The 18,087-nt window shown below is 47.3% G+C and overlaps 1 protein-coding gene across 6 annotated transcripts in view; it reads right to left on the bottom strand.

Moving 5' to 3' along the window:
- The window catches only part of LOC130155165 (discoidin domain-containing receptor 2-like), a 61,244-nt gene that overhangs the window by 26,807 nt on the left and 16,350 nt on the right, over positions 1-18,087 (bottom strand). For 3 of the 6 annotated variants that reach the window (XM_056352169.1, XM_056352172.1, XM_056352173.1), the window contains exons 2-3: positions 4,402-4,539; positions 47-149 (exon numbers count right to left, since the gene is read on the bottom strand). In XM_056352169.1, the coding sequence (XP_056208144.1) occupies positions 47-149; positions 4,402-4,465 (167 nt within the window). In that variant the 5' untranslated portion in view covers positions 4,466-4,539. Of the gene's footprint in view, positions 1-46; positions 150-4,401; positions 4,540-15,370; positions 15,439-16,203; positions 16,357-16,983; positions 17,114-18,087 lie in introns of those variants that run through there. The other 3 variants (XM_056352170.1, XM_056352171.1, XM_056352168.1) reach the window with 3 other exon arrangements.

Below are 18,087 nucleotides of genomic sequence, written 5' to 3'. Positions count from 1 at the left end.
GAAAAAAAAAAAAGAGGATCACATTTTATGCCAGAGATTAACCTACCGTGCATACTGGGGTCCTGTGGAATCATACCACTGGCTAGAAGCCGTGATGTCTTCATCTCGTATTGTCCCTTCATGCATACCCAAAGGGTAACGGCATATAGCTGAAAATGGGAACACAAGCAAGTAAAAAAAGATCAGTACCATTTCCTTCTAAATTGCCAGACAAGTTTAATTAAAAGGCTATCATGCCTAGGGAATAAACATGGTAATGATAAAACAGAGAATGCAAATAAAAAGGATTAAATACTTAGTTATTACCATAAACTGAAGTTATAAGTAATGAAATACACCCATAGTTAGTATTCAGCGGAGTCCTGGCAAGGCAAAGGCTTTACAAAGAAACATTTTAAAAACCTCCAAAAACATACCAGTGTTACTGGTTGCTTGGACCTCTTTTACAATGAAAAATTACTTACCAATAATGATGAGACACAGAAAGGAAGCAATTGTTAAAGATTTTTCTTCTTCTGGAATAAACTGGATGCTTGACTTGCATTCAAATAGGAACAATCGTTATTTTCACCAGTCCAGGAACAAGTGAGGAGTCAAATAGCTTCTATTACAGGTGACTAGACTAGCTTATAGAAGTGTCTGCTCTGTCATGTCACTGCAGGCTAGAGCTTACACTTGAGCACGAGGCCCTGACCATCCACACTGCCCCATTCAGGTCCATTCCCCACCCTCAGCCTCAAGTGGAGCAAGCGTTTCTCTCCAGGCAGGAGAAGACTCTCAAACTTGGGGCCTCCAGAGTACAGACAACTGGCTCAAGCAACAGTGCTCTACGAGCTCAATACACTAAAGACAGCGCAGATGTAGCTTACAAATCCAAGCTGGCCCGGCTCTCTCCCCTGACACAAGTTTTAAACGTGTCTTGGAATACTAGAGATGTTTCAGAAAACTCAAAAATCTTAATGTATTCATTAAGGCTCAGTATTCAAAACAGGCAAGCAAGATATTTTTGTCAGACTTACATCAACAGCAGATCAAAAAGTTATATGAGATTAAATCATGAAACAATTAAAAGATAAAAGCATAGTCAATGGCAAGTCACAGAAAAAGGGGAAATAGACTCTCCTATAGATTACTGAACATTTTCCCCAGAGCTCACAGCAGCCCCACAACAGCCCCAGCTCATTCCATCTGCAGTGACACGGGCAAGAGCCAACACATGCTCCAGTCACTCCAGAGTGGCACATGTGTCAGTTGGCATCCTCACTGCTACACCACCATATCAGCAGCCTTGCCTGCCTTTCCCCCAGCGAGGGCACAGCCTTGGGGGGGGTGTCTTCATCATTTCTCTATCTCAGGACTGCTACTCTTGCAACAAACCTAGATAAAGTTGTTCGCTGGGTTCAGAAGCTACAAGAGACAGCAGCATGAAACCACCTTGTTGTTGCCACCACAGAGAAGAAAAAGCCACAGGCTGAATAACTACCTGACAGATTTCAACGTAGCAATGTTTGCAAATAGGTTGTTTCAGTAGGGCTTGGCTGCAGCTGTTAGCAGGCACACTACCAACAAATGTGTTATGTATATTCCTAAATAATCTTGTAAAGGAGATGGGTGGTGAGGTGGCAGTGTTTGCTGATGATACCAGATTGTTTAATATAGAAAAAAGCAAAGGGAATACAGACAAAAACTAGAAAACACTATTACACCACTGTCTGTATGCATGTTACATGCCAGTCAGACATGGAATAGAGCTCTTACTCCTTCCTTCTCCCATCAAAAGGCAGAGAAGGCAACACAGATGATGCAAAAGGGAAGATCTGCAGCCTCGCTGTTACAAAAGCGATTACTGAAGTATGACAAAGGTAATTTATACCCTGAACAATTAATCACTCACTGTCTCTTAAGATACCAGAACCAGGGAGGCATCAAAAGATCGGGTAGTAGAGTTCAAAAACAACATACACATCCTTAAATCTGTTAAACGCTCCAAATGCCAAAGACTCACATGGGTTCAAAAGTCAGCTGGAGACAAACTCACAGCTACCACAAGCAAATACACAAGTGCTAGCTCAGAATGCTCCTAAGCAGCAGACTGCAGCAAGCCGAGAGCACACCTGGGATAAAGCACTGCTGGGACCAGACCCTGCTGGAGTCAGGACACCAAGCTGGAGAGGCCTCTGGTCTCACCCAGAACATTCATTCACATGTCTGAGGTTTCCTACGAGGCCTGTCTACAGAAGAATTCACTGGGAGGTAAACTGTGTCTGACTGGGATCAAGCATGGTGTTTGTGGCTGCTGAGAGCCAACAGGGAGCTCTAACCATGCTCCAATACGGAGCAGCAAGTTTAGTAAACCACACTAGCCCAGACTATCCCACCACAGACCAGTACAATCTGATCTATTCCTGGAAAGCTAGTATGTTGCTAAACTAAGGGTAAATATCCAAAGATTTTCCAAAAGGGTGGGGTTGTCAGCTGAAAGCAGAAAAATGTTTTTGTGTTTCTGCAGTGTGAGTCCTGTCTGGTCATACCTTATTTAAAGGTCAAGTGCCCACCATACAGCAATGCCAGATGGACAGCTAGCTGGCTGGGAAGGTCTTGGGGGCACTGGGACTTACTGCAATCCTTCACAAAACTCATTAGTTCACAAACTCCAGGCTGACAAATGGAATTCAGAGTGTCCCTGGCAGAAGACTGTGGCTCTCACCAAAATGTAAATCCTCCTGACCAAAGCCATCCTTAGGTTCTGTTCAGGTGCCACCAGGACTCCTGCTCAGTTATCCCTGATGCTTTACTATGCTATGACTATGACACTAACCTGCCATGCAGACAGAACACACTGAGGCTCAGAAAAGTATGAAGCTCACCTCTGTTAGTGAGGTCAAACAACGGATGCTAGGCAGAAGGAATCCACAGGATCCCTCCTACATAGGTCTGAATCATCCACAAAGCAGCCCTTTGATTTAGAAGGTAATGCAGGAGGTGCTTCAGACCACTCCTGGAGAAGAGCAGGAGGTCAAGATGATCAATGGAGCCTGCGGGCATCACAGCCAAGGAGCATCAGCTGAGCTATAGGTGTGCTAGAGTTTGGCTGGGAACAACAGGGCACAGCCCCTTGGACGTAAGAGGTGGCTGAGCACTGTGGGAGCTGAGAAAGCAAAGCTGCTCGTAGAAGCCACAGGCAGAATTGAGAGGTACAAACAAAGCTACATGCTTATTTCTTGGTGGAAAAGATGACTGCAGAAGGGTGGCACCACAGCCCTGTGCTCAAAGCCCACCCCACCTCCCAGGGTCTGGGTATTGGGGGGAAATATTCCTGCACCTTTGAGTATGCTAACTTCTGTTCTTACCACCCCCCCAAAGGAACTGGCATGTGACTGACCCCCTAGCTGCTGTCTTCCCTCTTCTCCCACTAGTTTTTAAGCATCAGAACCAGATGGCAACTCCACTTCAAAGTTGGACACATGGGGGGGTGTACAGTGCAGGGAGCAGCAGTGTAACAGGGGAGCACAGGGGTGCCTGCTGAGCTCCCCACAGGCCTCGCTTCACTTCTCACTGGTTGCGGCACAACCTCAAACCTCTGCAAAGATCCCCAGGCCAGAGCAGGGTCAGGGCCAGACAGTCAGAGGGCTCCAAACAAACAGAGCCAGAGCCAGCAGAGCTAACAAAGGCCCTCAGGGTAGCACTGCTGCCTCACCACACCTTCAGCCAAGCTGGGAAAGGATTAGACTCATTTATTTCACAGACTGTCTCCAGCTCAAACCACCTCATTACAGGAATTTTTGCAATATATTGCAGACCATTATCTTACTCACCTCCTTCATGATTACGACTGGCCAAATGCTGTAGGATAAGAGGTCATGCCCTCCACAGGGACTCATAGGCTCATATCCCCATCTCCACCCTAGCTTTGTGCCAGGTAGGGTTTTCTAACTTTCCTTCCACACTTGTCTCTCCAGAACCCTTGTCACCAGCTGGAGTGCTGTGGCTTATGCTTTGCTAACTGGTAATTTCCCTTCCACAGCGAGCACAGTATCTCTGAGCCAGTCTAGAGCCAGGTTTTCTCTGCAGGTCGCATGGTCAAAGCAATGAAGTGATAATCAAAGCTCAAGACAGGCCTGCTGAGAGCGCAAGACCCTCTGGGTGGGCAAAGAAAGGAATATATCCATGTGCCTGAGCCCTCCTGGGACTGTTGGGAGAGATGTCCCGCTCCAGCACAGCTTGTTGAGGAAGACTGGCCATCTCAGTCCAGAGGGGGACATTCAGGAACTACATTAGTGATTACATTTACATGCATTCATTACATTCATATGCATTCATCATGGGAGGCAAAGAAAGGCTAAGAACAAGTGTATGAAAGGTGGGACATCAGAGTCCTCTCCCAGGCTGGCAGCTCCCTACCAGGGTTGACTTCGGTGCCAGATGGCTCAGGCAGTGAGGCCAACAGCAGCATGCAGAAGATCATGGTAGCAATCGGAGGCGCTGTGCAGGGTCAGATGGGTGCGAATCCTTCAAAAACAGCAGCTGCCATCTACATTTCTGAAAGACAAAGCAGAAACACAAGATGAGAGCCCTCCAAAGACAGGACTTCTCTGTGCTGCAGACTTGCTATATTGACATTGCCTCATGATGGGTTGGGCAACCTTCCATGTCTTTAAGAGTGTCCTGACCTCAGCCCTACTCTGACCCATCACCTGATAGGAGGCTTAGCGAAGAGCTAATGATTGCCTGACAACCTATAACGTATCTAAAGCTATTAATGTAATTCAGGTTTTAGGAGCTCAGCTGCCATGGCTACTGTGCAGACACATACTCTCTTAATTGCTTTTAAACAAGTCCAATGCAAAATCATCTCTCCCCCATTGATTCTTCACTTTCCTTATCATGTTAACAAGTACTGAACCTGGATAGTCCGACCAGGATCCCCAAGCGGGGTTTATCCATGCAACACACACCTCTATCTGCACCAGCCATCTACTCCAAGTAGCCAAGGGGGCACTCAGGAACTTGTCATACAGCCTTAAGATAAATGTCTAAAACAGGGTGTAACTAATCTCTTCCTACATGTTCACAGTGCTGCCAAAAGAGCATGTGCACTCACACATGCGAGCACACTTAATTTCCTGTTTGGAAACAAGGAAAATAGCAAAGAGCTTAAATGCTGGCAATTTCAGTGGAAAGCCATGATAACACCTAAAGGAACACAAGGTCATATCAGCAGTTATGTGAATTCTTCGTGTCCACATTCACTACAAAGAGCCTTGGGAGCTTCCCATCCTGGAAGATAAGCTTTACAGAAGGCAGGTTAGAGGCTCTGCCTCGTATTGAAACGTCAAGCAAAAAGATAACAGAACAAATCAGTAGATGCAAAGTTGTCAGGACCAGAGGGTGTTTGCTCAAGAATCCTCAGAGTGGTAGTAAAAAGGAAAAACTGAATCTTCAGATTTGTTAGTAAAGAAAGAGAGGCTACAAAAGGGACCATCGTTGTGCTGGTGCATACATGCGTGCAAGCACATCAGATGCCATTAGCTCAGAGATTCATAACAAAAGGCTGTATTTTTTCCACCCAACGTAATTAAACTGTACAAGTCACAGCCATGAGTTGCTGTGGATACCAAAACAATTGGATATATTCACAACAAAAAGATACACCACAGCTTCTTAAATCCAAAGGTAAAACCTTTGGCTCAGGAAATCCCCCAGCCACAGATTGCTAGACGCCCAGAAGCTAAATCAGGGTTAGAATCACTGAAGCTTGCCCGGTTTTTATTCTCTTTCTTAAGGATTTGCTACTGGCCATTGTCCCTGCTGGATTCTGTCAGAAAAGATGGCTCCAAGCCTGAAAAACAACTAAGGGCCTTCTTGGGAAAAGAGCCAAACAGGCATGCAGGAGGGGAAACTAATGACCAGTGCACACTGCCCAGTGGTGCTGTGCTCAGTCACACAACAATGCAGGCAAACAAACAAACAAACCAACCTTACAATTGCCAGGACCCCTCCTGCTTCAGTCACCTCTTGTACTCTATGTGACTGCCCTGGCCGAGGCTGGAAGGCAGCTGACAAGGTTTGTGATTTTTGTGGCATCTCAGGTGGTGAGTGTGCAAAAGCAGAGCACTGGAGAGAAAAGGCAGTCCCGATCTCAGCAGGAGGGTCCAGCAATCAGAAAAGAGGTTTTGACCAAGCACTCTCAAGCTGTGTGTGCATCAAAGGTCACCTTCCCCCACGAAATGGGGGGTGGAGGAAGGAGGTGAGGCTGGTGACCTCTGATGCAAACATACCAGTTGCCACCATCCCATGGCAGACTGCAACATGGAGCAGAGGCTTCTTGTAGCCATGCAGAGGGAGACTTTGTAAAGACATTTTGCAGCAGAAAGACAGATCTGGTGGATGTTCATCTATGCAGGTGATGGCTAGGGTGCCCCAGAGGCTCCCAGCACAAGACTTGCAAGGGGGAACTGGAGAGAGTTCAGCACTAGAGGAGACTTTGCACCCACAGGACTTGAGCAAGGAAAGTGTCATGAACATTAAAGCCTTTAACTCTAACTACCTTCCTGGGAAAGGTTATGGGAAACACAGGAGAGCGCTGTTTCATGGTGTACAGGGTGCCCTGCCCATCACTTCGGTGTCTACCCAGATCAGCTATACCATATGGGTGCAGCCTGGGCTAAAGATCCTTCCTGGGGGTCCCCATGCTGGATCAGCCTCTGAACAGAGCTAAAGAGGTCCTGGCAGGAGAACAGCAGCTTGGAGACATCTCCCAGGTGACTTCTCAGCCAGAGGTTTAAAAGCTGCCAGCTACACTGGAGCCCTCAGATGGCAGAGGACAAGCACACATACACTGCATGCCCTCATTAACTCCTTCAGAGCCTGGCCAGCAAGGAGAGGACCAGGCATCCATAAAGGTACAGGCTAGCTCCCACCAAAACACCCTGGGAGCTCCCTCTAACTTGTCCAGGGTTAGGGGAAAGGATGGCCAGAAAGCACTGAAATAGTCATTGTGCGTGGCTAGCAGAGGCCCAGAGACCACTGTTGGAGCAAAAAAAAGAAGCGAGAGCAACCCCAGACATCGCTAAGTGTTCAGATGCCTTGGCTTCCCGTTTGATCCGAGAGCCCAGCAAGGAAAGACCAACAGCAGGGAGGCAGATGCCTGCAGCAGAGCACAAGAACAACCCAGCACCCACCACCCTCTGCCATCGGCGCAGAGCTCACAGCCCAGCTTCACCCGGAGGGAAGCTGACACTTCGCGCAGGGATTTTGTCTTTTGACGAAACAGTAGCTGTGCGAAGCATCTCTCATCCTCTCAAAATGACATGCAAGTCATCACCACGGCCACAAATATCACAGCAACATAATCCATGCAACACAAACAGTACCGTTACCTCATTTGACCAGGTAAATGTTTTGTTTTTGACAAACAAAAAAATAATAATAATTTAAATGCCCATTTGCTTTACCCAGAGCTCATGCCACATTCTAAGTGACACCTATGCTACTGCCACATAGCCAGCCACAGCGTTTCACCGCTGGCACGGGGTGATCAGAATGTAAACAATAACAAGAGGAAAGAAAGAACAGGGTGGAGTGTGAACAAGGGAAGTCACAGAGAAATGCCCAAGCACACCATGTCAGCTCCTGCCACCAAGCCAGCAACCAGCGCTGGAGGAAGGGTGCAGGCTGGGGCAGCACAGACTGTGGCTGTCCCTGTCCCACCATGTCCTGCTTGCTGCAGCCAACACCCTGGGAACCAGGGGCTGCCCAGAACCTGATGGGTATGTGGAGCTTGGAACGTCACACAAAAATAGCGTGGGCCTGGGGGAACTGCAAGCCAAAACTGGAAAGCGTGGCCATGGAGGCCAGCCTGGCCTCCAGGAGAGAAAAGGAAAGCTTCGGAGCTGGCTCTAGAGCTCACCTGCCTGCAGCTCTGTGCCTATAAAAGCTGGTTTTGAATTTGGCCCTTCCCTACCAAGACGAGCAGCGTGAATCCTCTCTGGATATGTCCATCCCTAGTGATGACAGAGGGAAGGCCCTAAATGGCTGGCTGCACTAGCCTCATCCTTCCCAGGCAGCCACAGTTTGGCGAGACAAATTCTCACCTTGGTATGGCAGTGATGAACTATTTCCAGCAGTTCAGCCCTACACAAGGACCCCAGCAGCTGGGTTCAGGCTGTGCTGGGTTTATTCTTCCCAACACACTCAGTTCCCAGTCCTGAAGCATGTTTGGGGGTTGTCCTGGGAGAGGTGCTGCACACAGGGAGCAAACAGTGTCATTTCTCATCTTCTGGTGCTCCACTGCAGCTGTTCTTCTCTTGAGCGAGGTCATCAAGAGTGTTTTTCTCTCCTGCCTCATAATTTAGAGAAGCCTTAGCTCCACTTGGGAGCTTGTACTGCCGGAAATCTCTGAAGAACTACTGATGTTGATTTCTGCTGAGTCTAAATCTCAGCTAGTAGTAGACTGGATTCCCAAACTGCACACTTCCCAGTGCTAGAACACACTGGAATATACTACTATATATAAGCCTCTGTCCAAACTGCTTTGGAAATCATCTTCCTAATGATTTTTTCCTGGGTAGATGACTTGATACTTTTATTTGTACCTCTTTCAGCTGCATTAGAGCCCCTTGCTGTACTCGGCCCTTTCTTCCTGACCTGCCCACACATACACAGAAAGTGCCAAACTATAGCACAAGCCCGAAACCAGCAAAAACAGGATTAGCAACATACTCACAGAGGCAAGAAAGTGTTAAACTCTGTTCTCAGGACTGAATGGATCAAGTTGCTAATTGCTAACAGCTGGCTACAGGAGAATAAAATCCTGTTACAATCATTGTGAGTGGAAAAAAAATAAAAATCTACTTGCTAAAAAAACTTACTAAGAAAATGCAAAAGAGGGAAGTTTTTCCCAATATACCCAGCAGATACCACGTCTAAAAAGCCAATTCATCTCTCCGCAGAGAAACAGCTCGCTGTGACCCAGCACCATCCCCAGCGCAGCATGGGGCCTTTGAGCACAGTGGGTGCAGGAGGGAGCTATTCTTTAGTGATGTGCACGAAGAAGGTGGGACTTGGAGCTCCTCCAGGTACTGTTCTCCCTCCAGAGATCCATTACGGAGGTCTGGCATGTTTGCAAGCCTCTCTAGATCCCAACTGAAACAGGCATTTGTTTTAACTGGTTCCTTCACAGATCATTACCTCGGAATGGGACCTTAGGGTTTGCTGCAGGAATCCCATTACAGATGCCCAGCACCGCACCAAGAAACTCCCCGGTTGTGATGGATACTTACAGCTCTGCATGTATGATGCACACCACGTGTTACAAGAGGACCTACCCTAAATCAAAGTTTCCTCAGAAGAGGTTCAGAAACTATTAGGAGGATTGCATGGTATCTCCTAGCATTCCTAAAGGAATTCATGGGGCAATATCTGAAGTCTGAATAAGAGGCTGGAAAGCATGATTTCTATTTTTCTAGCTCTAGCATGATGGTGGAACACTTCTCTGCCTCAGAATTAACCTGGGATACCCCAAACCCAGCAGTCTTCCTCTGGAGCACATACTTTACAGCCCATGCAGCTCCAGTTTGGACCAAACAATCTGTTGAAGAAAATGCTTAGCACAAAGGATTCTGATCGCTTCTTAAAATGTTTTGCTTAGTTTACAATTCTTGCTGCTGGTATCAATTTTTAGTTTTTAAGAGAGCTTTTAAGCCCCAGTCATCTCCTCTCTACGCATTCCTATTCAACAGGAACAAAGATTTTGCCTTTGCAACTCAACATCACGCTAAGAGTGCATGGGGATAGTAACCTTAAGGAAAGGTAGTATCTTCTAGTGGCACCAACTGCCACAACATTGGAAAAAAGTAGAGCAGCACTGCTGGCGTGAGAAGGTGACCACCCACTCCAGCAGAGCCACTGGAGGGTGAACGGATGAGCCCAGTATCAAGGCAGCCACACCACGTGTGCAGGAGCCCTGTGAGAAGGCAGCAACAAGTTGTCCCTTAGGTGCACTGAGAGTATGGTCTCTAGCCATCCCTAGACTCAGTCAACCAGGCAGCACAGGGAGAGGCCTCTGCATGACACATGGGTGACACCTGGACAAACCCAAGTGCAAACAGTGACACCAAAAATCAACATGCTAGACAGTAACAGGGGAGCTGGGCCAGCCCAGCAAGATTCTGGCATGAAGTGCAAGGCTGCAACAGGACATCTTGGATATAGGCACCAACAGAGATGGGCAGAAAGAGTAAAAACCCATGACAATGTTAGGAATGCGGTGGGGGACATAGGGCAAGAACAGTGACACCACAAAGCCATGTCCAAAGCAGCAACAAGGCTGGACAGATAAAAGCAACCTGTCATCACAAGAGACACAAAAGAACACGTGGGGCTAAGAAAAAGACCACCATATTCAGGAGTGGCACTCAGGGCAGGGACAGGGCCACCACAGAGCTGTGTCTCAGGCACTGGCAGAAGGATGGGAACATCAAGGTCTGGGTGTACTTTACTGTCACCCTCTTGAGGGGTGGGTGACAGGAATGCCCTGAGGAGGGCTTGAATCTTTTTCCACATTGTAACCAAACATCTAAAAGGGCTATTCTAAAAAAAAAGTGACACCTCACTCTTGCTAAATTTTAGGAGAAAAACAGCATTCCAGTCACCTATGACATCACCATTTAATACTGGGAGAAGGTTCAGCCCATGGACTCAAACATGACTGAGTACCTTATCTACAGCCCGGAGGTGTTGTGTTTTTGCAGAAGAGTTGGAGACCCACAAATCTTTCAGCATTTTCCCATTGCCTGTTGGCCAGCCCCACAGGAGTGGGGTGTCCTCACTTTGTAAAACTGCAGACAGCACTTTTGACACAAACCCAGACTTTGGGATAAATGAACAAATGAATTTAATGCAAAGTTAGAAACCGAAGTAGAAACCAAAATTAGAAACTATTAGAAATGCAAAGCCAAAGATAAGGAAATGCAAATTCACCATACTAACTATTGGTGGTTGTTCACTCAACTAATCCAAAAACACAGACACCCTTCCCCATCAACCCCAGGGCAAGAGTACACTGTGCTTATCTCAACTGAGGAACTTGGAGGTACTTCCCATGACCCAGGCAGAAGTGCCAGGCACGCTGCGACACTACACAGGACATGAATGCACACCATCCCCCAGGAACCCTAAACCCAGCAGCAGGGGCAGGGTGAGCCTCATGCACTCCAACAAGCCCTCCAAAACACAGGTCCCCTCAACTGAGAAGCAGCCTCCAGGCCCATTGCTTCCATATGACAGAAGCAGCAGGAAAACCAAAGATGTGCACAAACCAGAAGTTGCAATTAATTCTCTTCCATGTGCCCAAGCAGTGGTGATCACTGTCCCTTACCCTTACCAGAGCTTCCTTCCCACACAGAACAGGCACCAGAGAGCACCTGGCACATGGACATTTTCACTCTATTCATTACACTGGCATCTCTCCAGCTTTTTTTCTTTTTTTTTTTTTTTACACTATCCTTAAAACATATCAACTACAAGTTAGCAATAGTCCTCTCAAGAACTACAATCTTCCACTGTGAGTCTCACATAGCAACCATATATATGACATGTTAACCACACAGGTGACAGATGGAATATTAAGAGCACTCAATCTAAACCACCTTCCTCCCTCCCCACTCTCAAGGGGCTCCACCATAACCTTTTACTTAACTGTACTCGAATTTGTATTCTAAAGGAGATCAGGTTACCGAGTTGCAGAATTATTCGGGCTGGAGGAGATCCTCAGGAGAACATCTAATCCCACCTCTTGCTCAAAGCAGTGTTAGCACCAATTTCAGAGCAGCCTATGTAGGACTTTGTCCAGCTGGGTCTTAAAAAACCCCAAGGATGGAGGCTCCTCCACCTCTCTGGACAACCTCTTCCACTGCTTGACTGTCTGCGGAGGGAAAACTTCACGCCTCCTTACACTAGGACAGCACCTCCTGTTACTGCAGTTGAAGATAACTGTCAACCCTCCTGCTACACACCTCAGTAAAAGGCTGTTTCTGTCATCTTGATAATCTGCTCTTAGACATCCCACAGCCTTCTCTTGTCCTGACTAAACCACCATCAGCCTCCTCAGCGAAGCCAAATTTCAGTATTAAGTTACTTAGAATTTGCTCCCAAGTCACCACTCGTGAGACCGAGGTTCCACCCAGGCAGTGGAGCAGCTCTGGCCAGATTTTGCTACGACTCCCACCAGCTTCTTCATGGGCAAACCAGGGAATAACGGAGTTTGTCCCATAGTGATACTAGAGCACTACTCCACAGCCCTCTGTTTAGACACTGCACGGATCACATTCCCACCGGTAACTATTTTTGAGTGGTATCAGGTGGCACTTTCTAAATCTACTTATTCAACATCATACTGATCAGCCAAATGGAAGCTGAGATATTGCCACATTAGCAAGCAAGAGGGCAGGGACTGGTTACGCTAACAGCAAACAAAAGCCAGATACCACCAGAACTGCTCAGGAAGGTGTTTCTCAGCTCAGAGCCCACCAGCTACCAGCAGTGGTGAGGCACCCCGGCAGGACATGAGGATATGCCAGAGATGGGACCCTGCCCAGGGCAAGGGGGACCTGCCTTCACAGTGCTACCCAGGAGCTGCCCCAGGGACCTGACTTGCCCCCACTTCCAAAGCACAGCCTCTTCTGCTTCCCAGGAGCAGCAGCGTTTGGTCAACAGCAGGGAACTTAGGAACCAGATATATGATGTCAATGCAGTTACTTTTGGCAACCAGTACAGGAATCTCATTAAAAACCACAATCTGAAGACTTTTCGGACGTGATCTGCTTTCCATCAGAGCACATGGATCACTGAGCATGTTCTTTCTTTAATTTGACATTGATTTAGGAATGCACTGGTTTCCTCAGATCTCGCTCTGGATGGAGGTTATGGAGGTTAGTCTCAACCACCTGTTGGTTACCTGCTCCCACTCTGTTTTAAAACACTGCTACATTTACGTTTTCCCAAACTTCTGGAACTCCTTCGGTCTTCCCAGATTTATTACACATTAGCAGGCAGGATTCAGAAAGCTGCTTTGCCAGTTTGTTTTAAACAAACAGGTTCCAATCTTGCTCAAGTTCCAAAGACTTTTAAATGTTATCTTGTGTTTAACACCCTCCCTCATTACCAGTGTAATGGAAGGTTATTTCCATATTCTCATAAAGGAGAATACATCATCCAGCTTCTCCCCAAACACAGGAAACATTTTGCTGCTCAGTATTGTTATTAGCAATCAGTTGGGTATTTTTAAGCTTTCCCAACAATATAAACACCATGGATGAAATTTGTTTTGTTATACAGATATCAAAATATTTCTCAGTGCCCTGAGATGTATTTGCTATGCTTTTTCACTTATCTTCTGCTTTCCTTATTAATTGCCTACCTTCCAAAATACTTCACAGTAACAGCTATTTATCCGCACCTTTTTTTTTTTTTCCCAAATTGCTCCTAGTGGGTTCTTTTTAAAAAATAAAACATGATTACTGGAACAGACTCTTTGCAAAACCAGAAGAGAAGCAAACAAAGTTGCATACAGCAGCACGTAGTACCCAGCACCAAGCTGAGAAGCTGCTGATTTTTGCAAGGGTGGAAGCCAAACTAAGAGATGGTTCAGTGAAAAATCAAACCAGAAACACTATTTTGGAACATCTACTAATTTAGCTGGCCATCTAGTTTCCATCAAACCACCACAGAAATGCTGATACTACAAAAAGCTGCGTTTTATGAGTTTTGTAAAACGTCTCTTCGTATTCATAAAACAAAAGTTCAGTGCACCTGTCACTGGCACACAGACTTCACCCTTCACTCGAGAAGCACTGCTGGTTCCGCTGGAGTCTTACCAAAAAAATGTTTATGAATGCAAAAAGCTATGCCATATCTCTACAAAAGTAGACCAAACTCGAAGAAGCTTTTCCAATATCAGAAAGCAGCAAAAATTATCATCATTTAATGCATTCCACAGCTTGAAATAACTCCAAATACCAAACTGCAGCAAGCGGGAAGTGTGGCTGCCCTCCCTAACACTGGCCTGCACCAGCGAGGACAAGGCAAGTCGTGTCCTCAGTGTGCATCACTTCAGAGGCTAAGCAGAACGTGCATCAGCGCACCTAACCAAGAAAGCAAAGTCTGGGTACGCACAGGGTTACATCCTGCTTCAGCAAAATCTCTTAACTACACAACACATTTTCAAAGTTTAATTTACTAAGTGCCTGGCAAAGATGGGAGCAGTGAGGGGCAACGCTTACAGAACCACTGAAATTGCTGCAGCAAGCCTGCAAACTCCAGTGAGTATTTCCAGACTGGTCTAACTACGTTCTGCTGGGTTTACTCCTTACTAGTGTAAGTCTACAAGATAAAATATAACTTCTCATGTACAGAGATGAAATTTCAATTAACTAAATGTTCCAACAGAATACCTAGCATGACTATAGACAGCCTAGAGATCTGTGCTTACCACAATATTTCAAACAATTAAACCAAATGTTTTCCTTATAAACATAGGAAACTACAGGAACACTGAAAAACCTCTCACAATATTTCACAGCTATGGAAAGTCAGAATGGCTGATTCTGATCAAATTTTCTCAAGGCAGACCAGAAAACAGGACTCACAAAGTAGTAATAAGATTTAGCAATTGCACAGAAGGCAGGTAGCTGTACAAAAATCCTAGGATTGAGGCAAAGATGAGAGAAACAGGAGAGATTAAGGGGAAAAAAAAAGTAGTACATAAAATAATGACGCCTAGACCAAAAAAAGGATCCCATTTACCTCTTTTCCATATTGAAAATCAACTGAAATCAAAAAACAACAAATTAAAACTGAGGAAATGAAATTCCACAGCATACCATGCACATGAAGCCTCTGGGACATACTGCCACAGAGCAACGTGGGAGTAATTCAATAAAATATTGGAAGTGGATCTACATAATAAGAACATCTGCGATTCCATTAGCAGAGTAAAAGAGTACACTAGATATAAATTTTCATCTAGCCAGGCATAAGCAAACCAGTAATTAACATGGCCAGAAAGTTATCTCCTATGCAGGCAAGTTATTCCACATGTGTCTGCATTGAAGCTCTCGGGCTTTTATGCGCAATGTGCCAAGGAGCCACTGCCTGAGATAAGATGGGTGCCTGAGTAGGTGGGCTGTGATCTAATCCAGTTTGGCAAGCTTCGCATCTGTGTATAAAGATCGCATTTCAGTTTTCAGCAGCTTATTGTGCAGCTTCTCAAAAAGAGAAACAACACTACCCACTTTTTTTTTTTCAGCAGAGATAATCCTCAGTGACACAAAAAGGGCAGATGAAATTTCACCCAAACCTATTAAATAAATACCTGTGGAGCAGTGAGCGATCCTGGAATGCTCTGGTAGAAACACAGCTATTTTGGAAAGTTCTCAGCACCTAAAAAAATGGGTTTATTGGGGAAATTAGATTTTATCTGGAAGGGCTGCTACTGGAGAGCCCCACCGTTAACCCTAAAAACAAGGATTCTCAGAAGCAGTTTCCTGCGCATTCACACGCCTGTGTTTTAGGCTCAATGTGAGTCTGAGAAAGTTTGACAGTGACAAAAACTGCAGTAGGTGCGTCAAGAGCTCTGCATCTCCTCAAGAGAAGAGGTGAGTGAACACAGGCAACACAGCCACAAAACTCACATGGGGCAGGAGTCATTTGGGCTCAGAGGGCAGGAACGTGTCCTCCCCACTTTCCCACCGTCCACAAGCAACTCGCTGCCAGCTCCAGCTTTTGCATATCTGACTCAGTCTTAGCCCTGAAACATTTCAGGCAAGCATGTCTGATTGTCAGCTCAAACACCATGGGCTTTCCCAGAGAGCCACAGCCCCAGAAACCACTTCTGTCCAGCAGGACGACACCAGCCAGCTTCACATTTCTACCCAACAAAAGATCCCACAAATCCCAGAGGGCCGTGGGCATGCAACGCTGCGGGAATACCCACGATGTGCAAACCCTCCCACAGCTGTGGGATGAAAAACAAGGTGCAAAGAGCCACAGTCTCCCTTCCAGCCCAGGGAGAAAAGCCTTCACCTCCCAGCACTGCCACCTCTACAAACCCCCCTCCACCTCCAGCAAGTCTCCGAAGGCATTTGTGCTTTATCCAACAACAGAAAAGAGCCGACCGCAAGCTGAGTTAAGCCGAAAGGACCCTACCTGCCTTGCCCGGGGCCTGCTGAGCACAGGGAACAACTGCCATGTCTCTTTTGAACTCCACAGGTTGAGCCAGGCTGTAGTTTCGACATTCTTTGCAACTTTCCACCAGCACACATGATATGTTCAAACTTGAGTAACTCCTCCCTCCTCCCTCCCTCCACACACACAGACAGGCCCAGGAGATGGCCCTGCCTCTATCATCCCAGTTCCTATAGCAACTCCTGACCGAGCAGATGGAAACAGAGCTGTTTTCTAGGCAAATCTGCCTTCTTGGATTCCTCTGCTCTTCCCTGCTGTTGGCCCCTCCTTGCTCCAGTGCTCTCCCTAGGGGCTGCTCCGCTGGCACCTGGCCCAGACTTCGCCTGGAGGAAGGCCAAGCTTTGAATTCATTTAGTAAAACCACAACATAAAGCAGCTCTCCTGCTCAGGAAGCAGGGCCCGTGTAGTCCCAGGGGCAAGCCAGGCCCCAGCACAGCACCATGGAGCCAGCTTGCACCTTCTTGTTTAACACTGCTCCCTGCGCTCGCGGGAAAAATCCTGGCAGAGGCATCACCCCGCCGTGCTCCTCATGCTCTTCACCAGCCCGTCTTGTCCATGGGAGAAAGGTAAAAAGCAGAGACAGAACTAGTCATTTATTAAGCAAGTCCAGCCGGCGGGATTATCACAAGCAAAGAGCAGAGTGGGGGCACTTCTCAGACATTTGGACTTTTGCTTCCAAAGGCTTTCCTGGAAGAGGGCAGTGACGCCAGGGCTCGATGCATGTTCATCACAACAGCTCACCTCTACTGGTTTCCTCTGGTTGGGGTCCCACAGGAGTGAAGATCACAAACCCAGCTGTCACACAGCTGCACGACACCACGTTCATTTCCTTTCCACTTAAAAATAGAGAGAAAACACAAAACTCAACACCAGAACGTGGCAGTTGGGCAGAGATAACTACCAAGGGTGACAGGTGACACAGGCAGGTGACATTGCTGAGGCTCCATGGTGGCAGGACAAGCAGAAGCACAGCAGATGGAGCCACAGGAGGCACTGATGTGGCCTCCCAGACCTGGAGGCTGCGGGCACCCTGGGGCAAGCACCCACACATGCCAGTAAGGCACCACCACAGGGCACAGCCACAGGGCTGCCACACCACCCTCCAGCTGCCACCCCTGCCCACAGCTGGGCTCTGCTGCAAAGCTACTGCTGCAGCCGCTGGAGAGCCCTGGGGTGCAGCAGCCAGGGGCCACGCTCACCTGGGTGACAAGGCCACTGGGATTTGAGAGGAACGCCATCTCCCTCAGCCTGCTGGTCACGCTTCTTTTGATGCAGCCCAGGATTTGGTTGGCTGTCTGGGCTGCAAGTGCACATTGCTGGCCATGGTGAGCTTCTCACCAACCAACACCTCCACGTCTTTCCCCTCAGGGCTGCTCTCAATCTGTTCTCCACCCAGCTTGTATTTGTGCTTGGGATTGCCCTGACCCACATGCAGGACCTTGCACTTGGCCTTGCTGAACTTTATGAGGTTTGCACAGGCCCACCGCTTAAGCCCGTCAAGGTCCCTCTGGATGGCATCCCTGCCCTCCAGCACATCAACCACAGCACACAGCTTGGTGTTGTCAGCAAACGTGCTGAGGGTGCCCGCAATCCCAGTGTCCATGCTGCTGACAAAGCTGTTAAACAGCACCGGACCCGGTACAGACCCCTGAGGAACACCACCTGTCACCAGTTTCCACCTGGACATCAAACCATTGACTGCAACTCTTTGAGTGTGACCATCCAGCCAGTTCCTTATCCACCAAGTACTTCATCCATCAAATCCATGTCTTTCCATGGAGACATCCTTTAGAGACAAGAATATTACATGGGACAGTGTCAAATGCTTTGCACAATTCCAGGTAG

Source organism: Falco biarmicus, chromosome 9 (assembly GCF_023638135.1).
Source record: "Falco biarmicus isolate bFalBia1 chromosome 9, bFalBia1.pri, whole genome shotgun sequence".
Classification (NCBI taxonomy): domain Eukaryota; kingdom Metazoa; phylum Chordata; class Aves; order Falconiformes; family Falconidae; genus Falco; species Falco biarmicus.
The sequence above is the reverse complement of the archived record's forward strand: the minus strand, read 5'-3'. Positions and strand labels throughout refer to the sequence as shown.